The 17,106-nt window shown below is 39.0% G+C and overlaps 1 protein-coding gene across 4 annotated transcripts in view; it reads right to left on the bottom strand.

Moving 5' to 3' along the window:
* Nucleotides 1-294: 294 nt before the first annotated feature.
* The window catches only part of ZMYM4 (zinc finger MYM-type containing 4), a 710,031-nt gene continuing 693,219 nt past the window's right edge, over nucleotides 295-17,106 (bottom strand). For 3 of the 4 annotated variants that reach the window (XM_053707062.1, XM_053707061.1, XM_053707063.1), the window contains one exon: nucleotides 295-3,718. In XM_053707062.1, the coding sequence (XP_053563037.1) occupies nucleotides 3,511-3,718 (208 nt within the window). In that variant the 3' untranslated portion in view covers nucleotides 295-3,510. The remainder of the gene's footprint in view (nucleotides 3,719-17,106) is intronic. The other variant, XM_053707064.1, reaches the window with a different exon arrangement.

Below are 17,106 nucleotides of genomic sequence, written 5' to 3'. Positions count from 1 at the left end.
GAGGACTAAATCTGGGTACCTCTGGTCTAGGTGGTAACTTATGGGCACACCCTAATCATTCAGATTGATTGATTTTTTTGAAAATCTTATGTAACCATTATAATTAAAGGGACATTAAACTTAACATATTTCCATAATGCATATGAAACAGCACTATTTAAACACTTTATTTTCTTCAGGAAAATGTCACAAAGCTGCCAATTGTGAAACAAACATGAAATGTGCATCTATCTAAAAAGTTTGTCCATGGGATAGAAGGTCAATAGCTGGTAAGTAAGACTCCTTTAGCTCTACTGGTGGACAATGATCATGTTTATTTCAGCGCAGAAACAGAAGTTAAAAAAAAATAATAATTGTAATACATAATAAAATACCCTCTTTTAGATTCAAAGACAAAAAAAATATTTTATGTCCCTTTAATACTGGAGTATTTTGTACTTTCAAAATGATAATTCTTAACTTTTTACTATTTAGTAAAACCATACACTGGTAGACCAAACTATTTTATTGATAGCTATTTGTTCTAATAGAATCTAGGTAACTTGGTTTCATTTATTTTTTGGAAACTATAATTCTTCTCCCACTGATCAATATGAAAAAGAAAAAAAAAGAAATGTGCATATTCTATAGGAGATGTTAGGGCAACTCAATTGCATTATGAACATTGATTTATAATTATGATCAATTTCTTTGGTCATCTACCACAATTCCATTTCCATTATGAAAATCCAGCTGATGAATTAAGCACCAGATCATGATAGTGGTTGTAATCAAAACATGTTCTAGTATGACTAAATACCTATAGTAGATATCTTGGATTAATATTATAGCAAACCGTTACTAATGCTACCTTACCTACAAACGTAATCAAATAAGCACACAGCAGACATTGGACTCCGTACACAATCTTAAATAATATGGTATAGAGGGCTGTATTGATAATGCACCATTTATTCTGTGAGAAACAATTTACCTATCACAAAAAACAGCCAGACATGTATTTGCTTTAAAAAAAATAATAAAATAAAAAACACCTGATGCCATTATGGTACATTTGGTGTCACAATGTTTGTTCATGCACCCTATAAGAATTTTTTAATGCACATTGTGCATGTATGTAAATCATATGGAATAATTCACTTCACAATTCTAGAATTATAATAAAAAGTGTATGTTATATATTTATAAAAATATAAAAAGTCTAAGCTCCAAGTTTTAAAGAGTTCAAATCTGAAGTAAGCAGGAATTGTACTACCAGCTCTGAATAGAGAACACACAAATGCTCCTTCATGCACTGAAGGCCACAAGCAAATAGAAAGTCTATAAACTGTTTATGTGGACCTGTATCATTAATGGGGCTCCCATCAGTGTGTTTTTTTTTTACAGACAAAAACTAGCCATAATAAATATTTAGTTGTGAACAGTTGCCACTTCATCGCCAATAAACCCAAACCATGTATATTGATACACATTTGTAAACTTCTTCAACTTAAAAAAATAAAAATAAATAAAAAATACAAAACTATAAATTGGATAAAATACAGTATATGGATGAGAGATTTTTTTTTTTTTTAACTTCAGCCACACACAGCTCTGTGCATTAAAAACACAATTTGTGATTTATTGTACAAGCAGGATAGGAACTAACATACACAAAAATCAGAAATGACTATTTTTTTTTTTTTTAATAATAATAAAGTCCATTACTTTAAAAAAAAATTAGTAAGAGAGGGTAAAGAAAAATACATGGAAACACCTTTAGCAGCCAAGGTTTATAACATTGCACTGCAATAAGCAGCTAGTATCTCTGGCTACAAAAAGAGTAAATGACTGAACAGTGAAATGATGGTTCATAAATGTATTCAACACAATTTCTGTCATGGTTGAGAATTTATTGGACAGACCTTTAGTTATATATATATAAAAAAAGGAATAAAAAAAAAAAAAAAACGAAAAAAAAAAAACCCCATAAAAAGCTAGCAATAGCCTTTTCTTTGAATAAAAAAGTGAAGCCTTCTCATGTAATCCTTCTCTTTTTTTATAATGAGATCAGCAAAGAGCCTTAGATAGCAGGCCTTAGTTTGTAATGCCCTGGTTTGAGGTTCCAGGAGATAAATGAAAAACCTGTGCTTGCACATTTGGAGTTATAGTGGAAGGCAAACACATCTTAACTTAGGATACTACACATTTTCGTTCTTATGTTAACTTACATTTCAGTTTTACCTCCAGGTTTTGTGTGTGTGTGTAAATATATATATATATATATATATATATATATATAAAATCATGCACACACACAAATATATATATAAAAATAATACAAACCAAAAAGGAGAACATGATTTATCCTACTGTACATAATCACTATCAATTTGACATAACCCTCCATTGAGCAATAAATGTCTATATTTTTTCCTTTTAGACTTGAATACATTTTTTTTTTATCTTTAATTATGAAAAACCCCCACAAATCAAAGCTTCTTTGTTTAGTGGGTTTTCCCTGTGTCAACCGAGAAATACCCAACCATATAACTGTAATGCCTTCACTTGTCCCCAGATGTAAAGAGGAAAACCAGTAACATGTCTTTTAAATAGCAGGTATTATATATGCCAAATTTAGAGAGGCTTAGAGGAAGTTAACCGTATAAGGGAAACGTATAAAACTCAGGACAAATCTGTACTCAAGAGGTAACTACTCTTTTTTTTTTTTTGTGAACAAGGGTGGTTGTCCTGATTTTAAACTTGTGATGGTCCATGATATTCATGAGGTTGTTAGCAAGACAGGGCTCCAGTCTGAAAATTTGTGTTTCACTGTGCATCCAGACGTTCTTTAAGTTGGGCCTCTGGTTTAGCGAACTGCAGGGCACACAAGGCTCTGTGTCAACATCAGAAGGTTTGGGAATTGCTGTCTCAGGTGGCACACGGCTCTCACAAACGTTGTATATGATAATGGCAAAGTTGTGTACGTGATGAGTTATAATTTGCTGAAAGGTCCAAATGGGCTAATAATAAAGTTAAAATTCCCTATTTATCTGTAAAGTTGGAGCCTTTGCTTGTACTCTTCTACAGAATGTGATTGAACACTATGAAATAAGAGATATATCCTTAACCCCTATTGCTGCCTTATACAAAAGGAGTGAGTACTTGGCACCAAAAAGGATTAAAAAAACTCTCTTAAGTTCCAGTTAAAAAGATAATCATGGGCCTAACAGTTGCCCATAGGTTTAACATCCTCTTGGGATATTTGAGTCCTTTAATAATTTCTGTGACTGCTTCTCACAATGGAGATTTACAGTTTTATTGTCCTTTCCCCTATTCAGGTCAAGCAGGGGAGATGTTCTTTTAATCTATAATACACATAGGAAGAGAAATCAAGGGAGAAAATAGTAGTGGATGAGTTTATAGAGGAAAATGAGGGTATTGGGAGAAACGTTGCATTCACAGTTTAGTGCTTGCCCCGCTTTGTGTAAGGTGATGTGGTTGGCAGAAATATGGAGCATCCAATGCACATTAATCAGACAGTTCAGCTTCCGAGTCCTCCTTTGCTTTGGTCAGCTCCTCATGGACTTCTCGGACCATGAGAATGCGAGTCAGCATGCTGTCCAATGTGCCTGGATCAATGGGCATAGTAGAAAACCACATAGGGCTGTTGGGTACACATGAGCGCTCTGGTTGTAGGTAGAATACATCATTTCGCTGCTTCACACTTTCAGAACTGCTTGGGGGACAAGAAGAGAGGGAAGAAGGATAACAACAAAAAATATCAGAAATAAGCACTTTAGCATATGTGTATATTTTTTTTAAAGGCAAACCCTTGATAATTCCAGAGTTTGTGTTTTCACTCAGACTGAAAAAGATAAAATTCCTGAATTTAAATGTTTAATAATACATTTTAGAGTTAATCTCTTCTTTCACTTATGTGTTTAAGACACTGTATTCAGCGAAAATCAAATAACGGCTTTGCCTCCTTATCCAAGGTTAAAAGGAGGTCTATTTGCAAAAAAAACATAATTTATGTAAGAACTTACCTGATAAATTCATTTCTTTCATATTAGCAAGAGTCCATGAGCTAGTGACGTATGGGATATACATTCCTACCAGGAGGGGCAAAGTTTCCCAAACCTCAAAATGCCTATAAATACACCCCTCACCACACCCACAATTCAGTTTAACGAATAGCCAAGAAGTGGGGTGATAAAAAAGTGCGAAAGCATATAAAAATAAGGAATTGGAATAATTGTGCTTTATACAAAATCATAACCACCACAAAAAAAGGGCGGGCCTCATGGACTCTTGCTAATATGAAAGAAATGAATTTATCAGGTAAGTTCTTACATAAATTATGTTTTCTTTCATGTAATTAGCAAGAGTCCATGAGCTAGTGACGTATGGGATAATGACTACCCAAGATGTGGATCTTCCACACAAGAGTCACTAGAGAGGGAGGGATAAAATAAAGACAGCCAATTCCTGCTGAAAATAATCCACACCCAAAATAAAGTTTAATGAAAAACATAAGCAGAAGATTCAAACTGAAACCGCTGCCTGAAGTACTTTTCTACCAAAAACTGCTTCAGAAGAAGAAAATACATCAAAATGGTAGAATTTAGTAAAAGTATGCAAAGAGGACCAAGTCGCTGCTTTACAAATCTGATCAACCGAAGCTTCATTCCTAAACGCCCAGGAAGTAGAAACTGACCTAGTAGAATGAGCTGTAATCCTTTGAGGCGGAGTTTTACCCGACTCAACATAGGCAAGATGAATTAAAGATTTCAACCAAGATGCCAAAGAAATGGCAGAAGCTTTCTGGCCTTTTCTAGAACCGGAAAAGATAACAAATAGACTAGAAGTCTTTCGGAAAGACTTAGTAGCTTCAACATAATATTTCAAAGCTCTAACAACATCCAAAGAATGCAACGATTTCTCCTTAGAATTCTTAGGATTAGGACATAATGAAGGAACCACAATTTCTCTACTAATGTTGTTGGAATTCACAACTTTAGGTAAAAATTCAAAAGAAGTTCGCAACACCGCCTTATCCTGATGAAAAATCAGAAAAGGAGACTCACAAGAAAGAGCAGATAATTCAGAAACTCTTCTGGCAGAAGAGATTGCCAAAAGGAACAAAACTTTCCAAGAAAGTAATTTAATGTCCAATGAATGCATAGGTTCAAACGGAGGAGCTTGAAGAGCTCCCAGAACCAAATTCAAACTCCAAGGAGGAGAAATTGACTTAATGACAGGTTTTATACGAACCAAAGCTTGTACAAAACAATGAATATCAGGAAGAATAGCAATCCTTCTGTGAAAAAGAACAGAAAGAGCAGAGATTTGTCCTTTCAAGGAACTTGCGGACAAACCCTTATCTAAACCATCCTGAAGAAACTGTAAAATTCTCGGTAATCTAAAAGAATGCCAAGAAAAATGATGAGAAAGACACCAAGAAATATAAGTCTTCCAGACTCTATAATATATCTCTCTAGATACAGATTTACGAGCCTGTAACATAGTATTAATCACAGAGTCAGAGAAACCTCTTTGACCAAGAATCAAGCGTTCAATCTCCATACCTTTAAATTTAAGGATTTTAGATCCTGATGGAAAAAAGGACCTTGCGACAGAAGGTCTGGTCTTAACGGAAGAGTCCACGGTTGGCAAGAGGCCATCCGGACAAGATCCGCATACCAAAACCTGTGAGGCCATGCCGGAGCTACCAGCAGAACAAACGAGCATTCCTTCAGAATCTTGGAGATTACTCTTGGAAGAAGAACTAGAGGCGGAAAGATATAGGCAGGATGATACTTCCAAGGAAGTGATAATGCATCCACTGCCTCCGCCTGAGGATCCCGGGATCTGGACAGATACCTGGGAAGTTTCTTGTTTAGATGAGACGCCATCAGATCTATTTCTGGAAGTTCCCACATTTGAACAATCTAAAGAAATACCTCTGGGTGAAGAGACCATTCGCCCGGATGCAACGTTTGGCGACTGAGATAATCCGCTTCCCAATTGTCTATACCTGGGATATGAACCGCAGAGATTAGACAGGAGCTGGATTCCGCCCAAACCAAAATTCGAGATACTTCTTTCATAGCCAGAGGACTGTGAGTCCCTCCTTGATGATTGATGTATGCCACAGTTGTGACATTGTCTGTCTGAAAGCAAATGAACGATTCTCTCTTCAGAAGAGGCCAAAACTGAAGAGCTCTGAAAATTGCACGGAGTTCCAAAATATTGATCGGCAATCTCACCTCCTGAGATTCCCAAACTCCTTGTGCCGTCAGAGATCCCCACACAGCTCCCCAACCTGTGAGACTTGCATCTGTTGAAATTACAGTCCAGGTCGGAAGCACAAAAGAAGCCCCCTGAATTAAACGATGGTGATCTGTCCACCATGTTAGAGAGTGTTGAACAATCGGTTTTAAAGATATTAATTGAGATATCTTTGTGTAATCCTTGCACCATTGATTCAGCATACAAAGCTGAAGAGGTCGCATGTGAAAACGAGCAAAGGGGATCGCGTCCGATGCAGCAGACATAAGACCTAGAATTTCCATGCATAAAGCTACCGAAGGGAATGATTGTGACTGAAGGTTTCGACAAGCTGAAATCAGTTTTAGACGTCTCTTGTCTGTTAAAGACAGAGTCATGGACACTGAATCTATCTGGAAACCCAGAAAGGTTACCCTTGTCTGAGGAATCAATGAACTTTTTGGTAAATTGATCCTCCAACCATGATCTTGAAGAAACAACACAAGTTGATTCGTATGAGATTCTGCTAAATGTAAAGATTGAGCAAGTACCAAGATATCGTCCAAATAAGGAAATACCACAATACCCTGTTCTCTGATTACAGACAGAAGGGCACCGAGAACCTTTGTAAAAATTCTTGGAGCTGTAGCTAGGCCAAACGGCAGAGCCACAAACTGGTAATGCTTGTCCAGAAAAGAGAATCTCAGGAACTGATAATGATCTGGATGAATCGGAATATGCAGATATGCATCCTGTAAATCTATTGTGGACATATAATTCCCTTGCTGAACAAAAGGCAAGATAGTCCTTACAGTTACCATCTTGAATGTTGGTATCCTTACATAACGATTCAATATTTTTAGATCCAGAACTGGTCTGAAGGAATTCTCCTTCTTTGGTACAATGAAGAGATTTGAATAAAACCCCATCCCCTGTTCCGGAACTGGCATAATTACTCCAGCCAACTCTAGATCTGAAACACAATTCAGAAATGCTTGAGCTTTCCCTGGATTTACTGGGACACAGGAAAGAAAAAATCTCTTTGCAGGAGGTCTCAACTTGAAACCAATTCTGTACCCTTCTGAAACAATGTTCTGAATCCAAAGATTGTGAACAGAATTGATCCAAATTTCTTTGAAAAAACGTAACCTGCCCCATACCAGCTGAGCTGGAATGAGGGCCGCACCTTCATGTGGACTTAGAAGCAGGCTTTGGCTTACTAGCAGGCTTGGATTTATTCCAGACTGGAGATGGTTTCCAAACTGAAACTGCTCCTGAGGATGAAGGATTAGGCTTTTGTTCTTTGTTGAAACGAAAGGAACGAAAACGATTATTAGCCCTGTTTTTACCCTTAGATTTTTTATCCTGTGGTAAAAAAGTTCCTTTCCCACCAGTAACAGTTGAGATAATAGAATCCAACTGAGAACCAAATAATTTGTTACCCTGGAAAGAAATGGAAAGTAGAGTTGATTTAGAAGCCATATCAGCATTCCAAGTTTTAAGCCATAAAGCCCTTCTAGCTAAAATAGCTAGAGACATAAACCTGACATCAACTCTGATAATATCAAAAATGGCATCACAGATAAAATTATTAGCATGCTGAAGAAGAATAATAATATCATGAGAATCATGATCTGTTACTTGTTGCGCTAAAGTTTCCAACCAAAAAGTTGAAGCTGCAGCAACATCAGCCAATGATATAGCAGGTCTAAGAAGATTACCTGAACACAGATAAGCTTTTCTTAGAAAGGATTCAATTTTCCTATCTAAAGGATCCTTAAACGAAGTACCATCTGACGTAGGAATAGTAGTACGTTTAGCAAGGGTAGCAATAGCCCCATCAACTTTAGGGATCTTGTCCCAAAATTCTAATCTGTCAGACGGCACAGGATATAATTGCTTAAAACGTTTAGAAGGATTAAAAGAATTACCCAATTTATCCCATTCTTTGGAAATTACTTCAGAAATAGCATTAGGAACAGGAAAATCTTCTGGAATAACCACAGGAGATTTAAATACCTTATCTAAACGTTTAGAATTAGTATCAAGAGGACCAGAATCCTCTATTTCTAAAGCAATTAGTACTTCTTTAAGTAAAGAACGAATAAATTCCATTTTAAATAAATATGAAGATTTATCAGCATCAATCTCTGAGACAGAATCCTCTGAACCAGAAGAGTCATCAGAATCAGAATGATGATGTACATTTAAAAATTCATCTGTAGGGAGAGAAGTTTTAAAAGATTTTTTACGTTTACTAGAAGGAGAAATAACAGACATAGCCTTCTTGATGGATTCAGAAACAAAATCTCTTATGTTATCAGGAACATTCTGCACCTTAGATGTTGAGAGAACTGCAACAGACAATGGTACTTTACTAAAGGAAATATTATCTGCATTAACAAGTTTGTCATGACAATTAATACAAACAACAGCCGGAGGAATAGCTACCAAAAGTTTACAGCAGATACACTTAGCTTTGGTAGATCCAGCACTAGACAGCGATTTTCCTGTAGTATCTTCTGACTCAGATGCAACGTGAGACATCTTGCAATATGTAAGAGAAAAAACAACATATAAAGCAAAATTGATCAAATTCCTTAAATGACAGTTTCAGGAATGGGAAAAAATGCCAAAGAACAAGCTTCTAGCAACCAGAAGCAATGAAAAATGAGACTTAAATAATGTGGAGACAAAAATGACGCCCATATTTTTTGGCGCCAAATATGACGCCCACATTATTTGGTGCCTAAATGCTTTTGGCGCCAAAAATGACGCCACATCCGGAACGCCGACATCTTTGGCGCAAAATAACGTCAATAAATGACGCAACTTCCGGCGACACGTATGACGCCGGAAACGGAAAAGATTTTTTGCGCCAAAAAAGTCTGCGCCAAGAATGACGCAATAAAATGAAGCATTTTCAGCCCCCGCGAGCCTAACAGCCCACAGGGAAAAAGTCAAATTTTAAGGTAAGAAAAAATGATTAATTGAAATGCATTATCCCAAATATGAAACTGACTGTCTGAAAAATAAGGAATGTTGAACATTCTGAGTCATGGCAAATAAATGTTTAAATACATATATTTAGAACTTTATAAACAAAGTGCCCAACCATAGCTTAGAGTGTCACAGAAAATAAGATTTACTTACCCCAGGACACTCATCTACATGTTTGTAGAAAGCCAAACCAGTACTGAAACGAGAATCAGTAGAGGTAATGGTATATATAAGAGTATATCGTCGATCTGAAAAGGGAGGTAAGAGATGAATCTCTACGACCGATAACAGAGAACCTATGAAATAGACCCCGTAGAAGGAGATCACTGCATTCAAATAGGCAATACTCTCCTCACATCCCTCTGACATTCACTGCACGCTGAGAGGAAAACCGGGCTCCAACTTGCTGCGGAGCGCATATCAACGTAGAATCTAGCACAAACTTACTTCACCACCTCCATAGGAGGCAAAGTTTGTAAAACTAAATTGTGGGTGTGGTGAGGGGTGTATTTATAGGCATTTTGAGGTTTGGGAAACTTTGCCCCTCCTGGTAGGAATGTATATCCCATACGTCACTAGCTCATGGACTCTTGCTAATTACATGAAAGAAAATTAAATCCAGGAATTTCCAAACTTTTTTCTATTTCAGTGAAAACAAATTAATGTTAAAAAAGGAACACCACGTCATTTTTTTGTCAGTCTTGTAGTAAATTAACATACTAACTGAATGTAAACACTTTGGCTAGATTACAAGTGGAGCACTATTTATCGCTGTTGTGGTAACTGCACATCGGGTAGCGTGCCTATTACAAATTAAAAATAAAAAGTTTTCGCATAAGTGCTAACCCGACACAGGCAAAAAGCCGAAGTTAGAATATTGCAAGCACAATAGTGTATTCCCCATAGAAGTCAAATGGAACAAGAAGGGGGGGGGGGGGAACTAACAACCTACTCGGACGCAAAACAGATCGCATTTTCTCAAGTGCGTTAACCCAACTTGAAAAACAGAATTTATGTTTACCTGATAAATTTCTTTCTCCAACGGTGTGTCCGGTCCACGGCGTCATCCTTACTTGTGGGATATTCTCTTCCCCAACAGGAAATGGCAAAGAGCCCAGCAAAGCTGGTCACATGATCCCTCCTAGGCTCCGCCTACCCCAGTCATTCGACCGACGTTAAGGAGGAATATTTGCATAGGAGAAACCATATGGTACCGTGGTGACTGTAGTTAAAGAAAATAAATTATCAGACCTGATTAAAAAACCAGGGCGGGCCGTGGACCGGACACACCGTTGGAGAAAGAAATTTATCAGGTAAACATAAATTCTGTTTTCTCCAACATAGGTGTGTCCGGTCCACGGCGTCATCCTTACTTGTGGGAACCAATACCAAAGCTTTAGGACACGGATGAAGGGAGGGAGCAAATCAGGTCACCTAAATGGAAGGCACCACGGCTTGCAAAACCTTTCTCCCAAAAATAGCCTCAGAAGAAGCAAAAGTATCAAACTTGTAAAATTTGGTAAAAGTGTGCAGTGAAGACCAAGTCGCTGCCCTACATATCTGATCAACAGAAGCCTCGTTCTTGAAGGCCCATGTGGAAGCCACAGCCCTAGTGGAATGAGCTGTGATTCTTTCGGGAGGCTGCCGTCCGGCAGTCTCGTAAGCCAATCTGATGATGCTTTTAATCCAAAAAGAGAGAGAGGTAGAAGTTGCTTTTTGACCTCTCCTTTTACCTGAATAAACAACAAACAAGGAAGATGTTTGTCTAAAATCCTTTGTAGCATCTAAATAGAATTTTAGAGCGCGAACAACATCCAAATTGTGCAACAAACGTTCCTTCTTTGAAACTGGTTTTGGACACAGAGAAGGTACGATAATCTCCTGGTTAATGTTTTTGTTAGAAACAACTTTTGGAAGAAAACCAGGTTTAGTACGTAAAACCACCTTATCTGCATGGAACACCAGATAAGGAGGAGAACACTGCAGAGCAGATAATTCTGAGACTCTTCTAGCAGAAGAAATCGCAACTAAAAACAAAACTTTCCAAGATAATAACTTAATATCAACGGAATGTAAGGGTTCAAACGGAACCCCCTGAAGAACTGAAAGAACTAAATTGAGACTCCAAGGAGGAGTCAAAGGTTTGTAAACAGGCTTGATTCTAACCAGAGCCTGAACAAAGGCTTGAACATCTGGCACAGCTGCCAGCTTTTTGTGAAGTAATACCGACAAGGCAGAAATCTGTCCCTTCAGGGAACTAGCAGATAATCCTTTTTCCAATCCTTCTTGAAGGAAGGATAGAATCCTAGGAATCTTAACCTTGTCCCAAGGGAATCCTTTAGATTCACACCAACAGATATATTTTTTCCAAATTTTGTGGTAAATCTTTCTAGTTACAGGCTTTCTGGCCTGAACAAGAGTATCGATAACAGAATCTGAGAATCCTCGCTTCGATAAAATCAAGCGTTCAATCTCCAAGCAGTCAGCTGGAGTGAAACCAGATTCGGATGTTCGAACGGACCCTGAACAAGAAGGTCTCGTCTCAAAGGTAGCTTCCAAGGTGGAGCCGATGACATATTCACCAGATCTGCATACCAAGTCCTGCGTGGCCACGCAGGAGCTATCAAGATCACCGACGCCCTCTCCTGATTGATCCTGGCTACCAGCCTGGGGATGAGAGGAAATGGCGGGAACACATAAGCTAGTTTGAAGGTCCAAGGTGCTACTAGTGCATCCACTAGAGCCGCCTTGGGATCCCTGGATCTGGCCCCGTAGCAAGGAACTTTGAAGTTCTGACGAGAGGCCATCAGATCCATGTCTGGAATGCCCCACAGGTGAGTGACTTGGGCAAAGATTTCCGGATGGAGTTCCCACTCCCCCGGATGCAATGTCTGACGACTCAGAAAATCCGCTTCCCAATTTTCCACTCCTGGGATGTGGATAGCAGACAGGTGGCAGGAGTGAGACTCCGCCCATAGAATGATTTTGGTCACTTCTTCCATCGCTAGGGAACTCCTTGTTCCCCCCTGATGGTTGATGTACGCAACAGTTGTCATGTTGTCTGATTGAAACCGTATGAACTTGGTCCTCGCTAGCCGAGGCCAGGCCTTGAGAGCATTGAATATCGCTCTCAGTTCCAGAATATTTATCGGTAGAAGAGATTCTTCCCGAGACCAAAGACCCTGAGCTTTCAGGGATCCCCAGACCGCGCCCCAGCCCATCAGACTGGCGTCGGTCGTGACAATGACCCACTCTGGTCTGCGGAACGTCATCCCTTGAGACAGATTGTCCAGGGACAGCCACCAACGGAGTGAGTCTCTGGTCCTCTGATTTACTTGAATCTTCGGAGACAAGTCTGTATAGTCCCCATTCCACTGACTGAGCATGCACAGTTGTAATGGTCTTAGATGAATGCGCGCAAAAGGAACTATGTCCATCGCCGCTACCATCAACCCGATCACTTCCATGCACTGAGCTATGGAAGGAAGAGGAACGGAATGAAGTATCCGACAAGAGTCTAGAAGTTTTGTTTTTCTGGCCTCTGTTAGAAAGATCCTCATTTCTAAAGAGTCTATAATTGTTCCCAAGAAGGGAACCCTTGTTGACGGGGATAGAGAACTCTTTTCCACGTTCACTTTCCAGCCGTGAGATCTGAGAAAGGCCAGGACAATGTCCGTGTGAGCCTTTGCTTGAGGAAGGGACGACGCTTGAATCAGAATGTCGTCCAGGTAAGGTACTACTGCAATGCCCCTTGGTCTTAGCACCGCTAGAAGGGAGCCTAGTACCTTTGTGAAAATCCTTGGAGCAGTGGCTAATCCGAAAGGAAGCGCCACGAACTGGTAATGTTTGTCCAGGAATGCAAACCTTAGGAACCGATGATGTTCCTTGTGGATAGGAATATGTAGATACGCATCCTTTAAATCCACCGTGGTCATGAATTGACCCTCCTGGATGGAAGGAAGAATAGTTCGAATGGTTTCCATCTTGAAAGATGGAACCTTGAGAAACTTGTTTAAGATCTTGAGATCTAAGATTGGTCTGAACGTTCCCTCTTTTTTGGGAACTATGAACAGATTGGAGTAGAACCCCATCCCTTGTTCTCTTAGTGGAACAGGATGAATCACTCCCATTTTTAACAGGTCTTCTACACAATGTAAGAACGCCTGTCTTTTTATGTGGTCTGAAGACAACTGAGACCTGTGGAACCTCCCCCTTGGGGGAAGTCCCTTGAATTCCAGAAGATAACCCTGGGAGACTATTTCTAGCGCCCAAGGATCCAGAACATCTCTTGCCCAAGCCTGAGCGAAGAGAGAGAGTCTGCCCCCCACCAGATCCGGTCCCGGATCGGGGGCCAATATTTCATGCTGTCTTGGTAGCAGTGGCAGGCTTCTTGGCCTGCTTTCCCTTGTTCCAGCCTTGCATTGGTCTCCAAGCTGGCTTGGCTTGAGAAGTATTACCCTCTTGCTTAGAGGACGTAGCACTTTGGGCTGGTCCGTTTTTACGAAAGGGACGAAAATTGGGTCTATTTTTCGCCTTGAAAGGCCGATCCTGAGGAAGGGCGTGGCCCTTACCCCCAGTGATATCCGAGATAATCTCTTTCAAGTCAGGGCCAAACAGCGTTTTCCCCTTGAAAGGAATGTTTAGTAGCTTGTTCTTGGAAGACGCGTCAGCCGACCAAGATTTCAACCAAAGCGCTCTGCGCGCCACAATAGCAAACCCAGAATTCTTAGCCGCTAACCTAGCCAATTGCAAAGTGGCGTCTAGGGTGAAAGAATTAGCCAATTTGAGAGCATTGATTCTGTCCATAATCTCCTCATAAGGAGGAGAATCACTATCGAGCGCCTTTATCAGTTCATCAAACCAGAAACATGCGGCTGTAGTGACAGGGACAATGCATGAAATTGGTTGTAGAAGGTAACCCTGCTGAACAAACATCTTTTTAAGCAAACCTTCTAATTTTTTATCCATAGGATCTTTGAAAGCACAACTATCCTCTATGGGTATAGTGGTGCGTTTGTTTAAAGTAGAAACCGCTCCCTCGACCTTGGGGACTGTCTGCCATAAGTCCTTTCTGGGGTCGACCATAGGAAACAATTTTTTAAATATGGGGGGAGGGACGAAAGGAATACCGGGCCTTTCCCATTCTTTATTAACAATGTCCGCCACCCGCTTGGGTATAGGAAAAGCTTCTGGGAGCTCCGGCACCTCTAGGAACTTGTCCATTTTACATAGTTTCTCTGGGATGACCAACTTTTCACAATCATCCAGAGTGGATAATACCTCCTTAAGCAGAATGCGGAGATGTTCCAACTTAAATTTAAATGCAATTACATCAGGTTCAGCCTGTTGAGAAATGTTCCCTGAATCAGTAATTTCTCCCTCAGACAAAACCTCCCTGGCCCCCTCAGATTGGGTTAGGGGCCCTTCAGAGATATTAATATCAGCGTCGTCATGCTCTTCAGTAACTAAAACAGAGCAGCCACGCTTACGCTGACAAGGGTTCATTTTGGCTAAAATGTTTTTGACAGAATTATCCATTACAGCCGTTAATTGTTGCATAGTAAGCAGTATTGGCGCGCTAGATGTACTAGGGGCCTCCTGAGTGGGCAAGACTCGTGTAGACGAAGGAGGGAATGATGCAGTACCATGCTTACTCCCCTCACTTGAGGAATCATCTTGGGCATCATTGTCATTATCACATAAATCACATTTATTTAAATGAACAGGAATTCTGGCTTCCCCACATTCAGAACACAGTCTATCTGGTAGTTCAGACATGTTAAACAGGCATAAACTTGATAATAAAGTACAAAAAACGTTTTAAAATAAAACCGTTACTGTCACTTTAAATTTTAAACTGAACACACTTTATTACTGCAATTGCGAAAAAACATGAAGGAATTGTACAAAATTCACCAAATTTTCACCACAGTGTCTTAAAGCCTTAAAAGTATTGCACACCAAATTTGGAAGCTTTAACCCTTAAAATAACGGAACCGGAGCCGTTTTAACACTTTAACCCCTTTACAGTCCCTGGTATCTGCTTTGCTGAGACCCAACCAAGCCCAAAGGGGAATACGATACCAAATGACGCCTTCAGAAAGTCTTTTCTAAGTATCAGAGCTCCTCTCACATGCGACTGCATGCCATGCCTCTCAAAAACAAGTGCGCCACACCGGCGCGAAAATGAGACTCTGCTTATGCTTTGGGAAAGCCCCAGAGAAATAAGGTGTCTAATACAGTGCCTGCCGATATTATAATATCAATAAACCCAGATAAAATGATTCCTCAAAGCTAAATATGTTTTAAAACTGAATCGATTTAGCCCAGAAAAGTCTACAATCTTAATAAGCCCTTGTGAAGCCCTTATTTACCATCGTAATAAACATGGCTTACCGGATCCCATAGGGAAAAATGACAGCTTCCAGCATTACATCGTCTTGTTAGAATGTGTCATACCTCAAGCAGCAAGAGACTGCACACTGTTCCCCCAACTGAAGTTAATTGCTCTCAACAGTCCTGTGTGGAACAGCCATGGATTTTAGTTACGGTGCTAAAATCATTTTCCTCATACAAACAGAAATCTTCATCTCTTTTCTGTTTCTGAGTAAATAGTACATACCAGCACTATTTTAAAATAACAAACTCTTGATTGAATAATAAAAACTACAGTTAAACACTAAAAAACTCTAAGCCATCTCCGTGGAGATGTTGCCTGTACAACGGCAAAGAGAATGACTGGGGTAGGCGGAGCCTAGGAGGGATCATGTGACCAGCTTTGCTGGGCTCTTTGCCATTTCCTGTTGGGGAAGAGAATATCCCACAAGTAAGGATGACGCTGTGGACCGGACACACCTATGTTGGAGAAATATTAATATTTCACGTTCCAATATTCTTCAAAAAATACATATTTCTAAATTATTATATGTGGTTTGTTTTTTTAAATATATATATATATAAATAAATCCTGGAAAAAATTGTACTCTCTGGATTTAACAAAAACACAATTTTACTGGCGTAACGTTCCTCAGGAGATTGTATATATACCGAAAATCAATGCACACACACACACACACACACACACACACAGATATATATATCTATATACATACACACAAACACATATATATATTAATATATATATATATATATATATATATATATATACACACATACACATCTTTAAACATTTATATGTATGTATCTCTATGTTAAAGCCCTTTGTTTTTTGTTTTTTTTCTAATATCCGAGACCTCATATTTTAAGCCCTTATAATTTTTTTTGTGCAATATTGTTTTTGATCTTTTTTTTGATAAGATAACGTTATTATAAGTGTAACTGTACTTTTCAATGTATTTTTGGAGTGTTTTTGACACTTTGTTTCTCGCTTAGCAGTTAACCAGAGATATGGAGGTTGCTGTAATAATTCTAGCGCAAATCGTGATTGCACTTACACTTTTACATTTACTTTCAACTTGTAATATGAATGCTCCTTCCGAAGCGCCACTTGTAATCTGGCCTTTTATGAATACCCTACTTGACAGTACAAGCCTGGGAATAATTAGTAAGCATTTGAGATATTATTTTAGGCAATAAAATGTACCCTTTTGACAAAATACCCTTTGCTCCTTTTAAAATACACCACAACCCTGTATATGTGTAAATAATATGAATAGTTCCCAGAAATGAAGAAGACATTCACAAAGGCTAGTCATTAATTTGTTCTCTCAAATAGTACGGTTTTAAGGATTACAAACATTTATAATGAAGTTATGCCCCTGTAATCAATGGTTACAAAGTGATCTTAAACCACTTATTTAAAACTGCTTTGAATTTACTACCTCACTTCATTAA

This window comes from Bombina bombina, chromosome 3 (genome assembly GCF_027579735.1).
Source record: "Bombina bombina isolate aBomBom1 chromosome 3, aBomBom1.pri, whole genome shotgun sequence".
NCBI classification, from domain to species: domain Eukaryota; kingdom Metazoa; phylum Chordata; class Amphibia; order Anura; family Bombinatoridae; genus Bombina; species Bombina bombina.
This window is presented reverse-complemented; position numbering and strand designations above follow the sequence as displayed.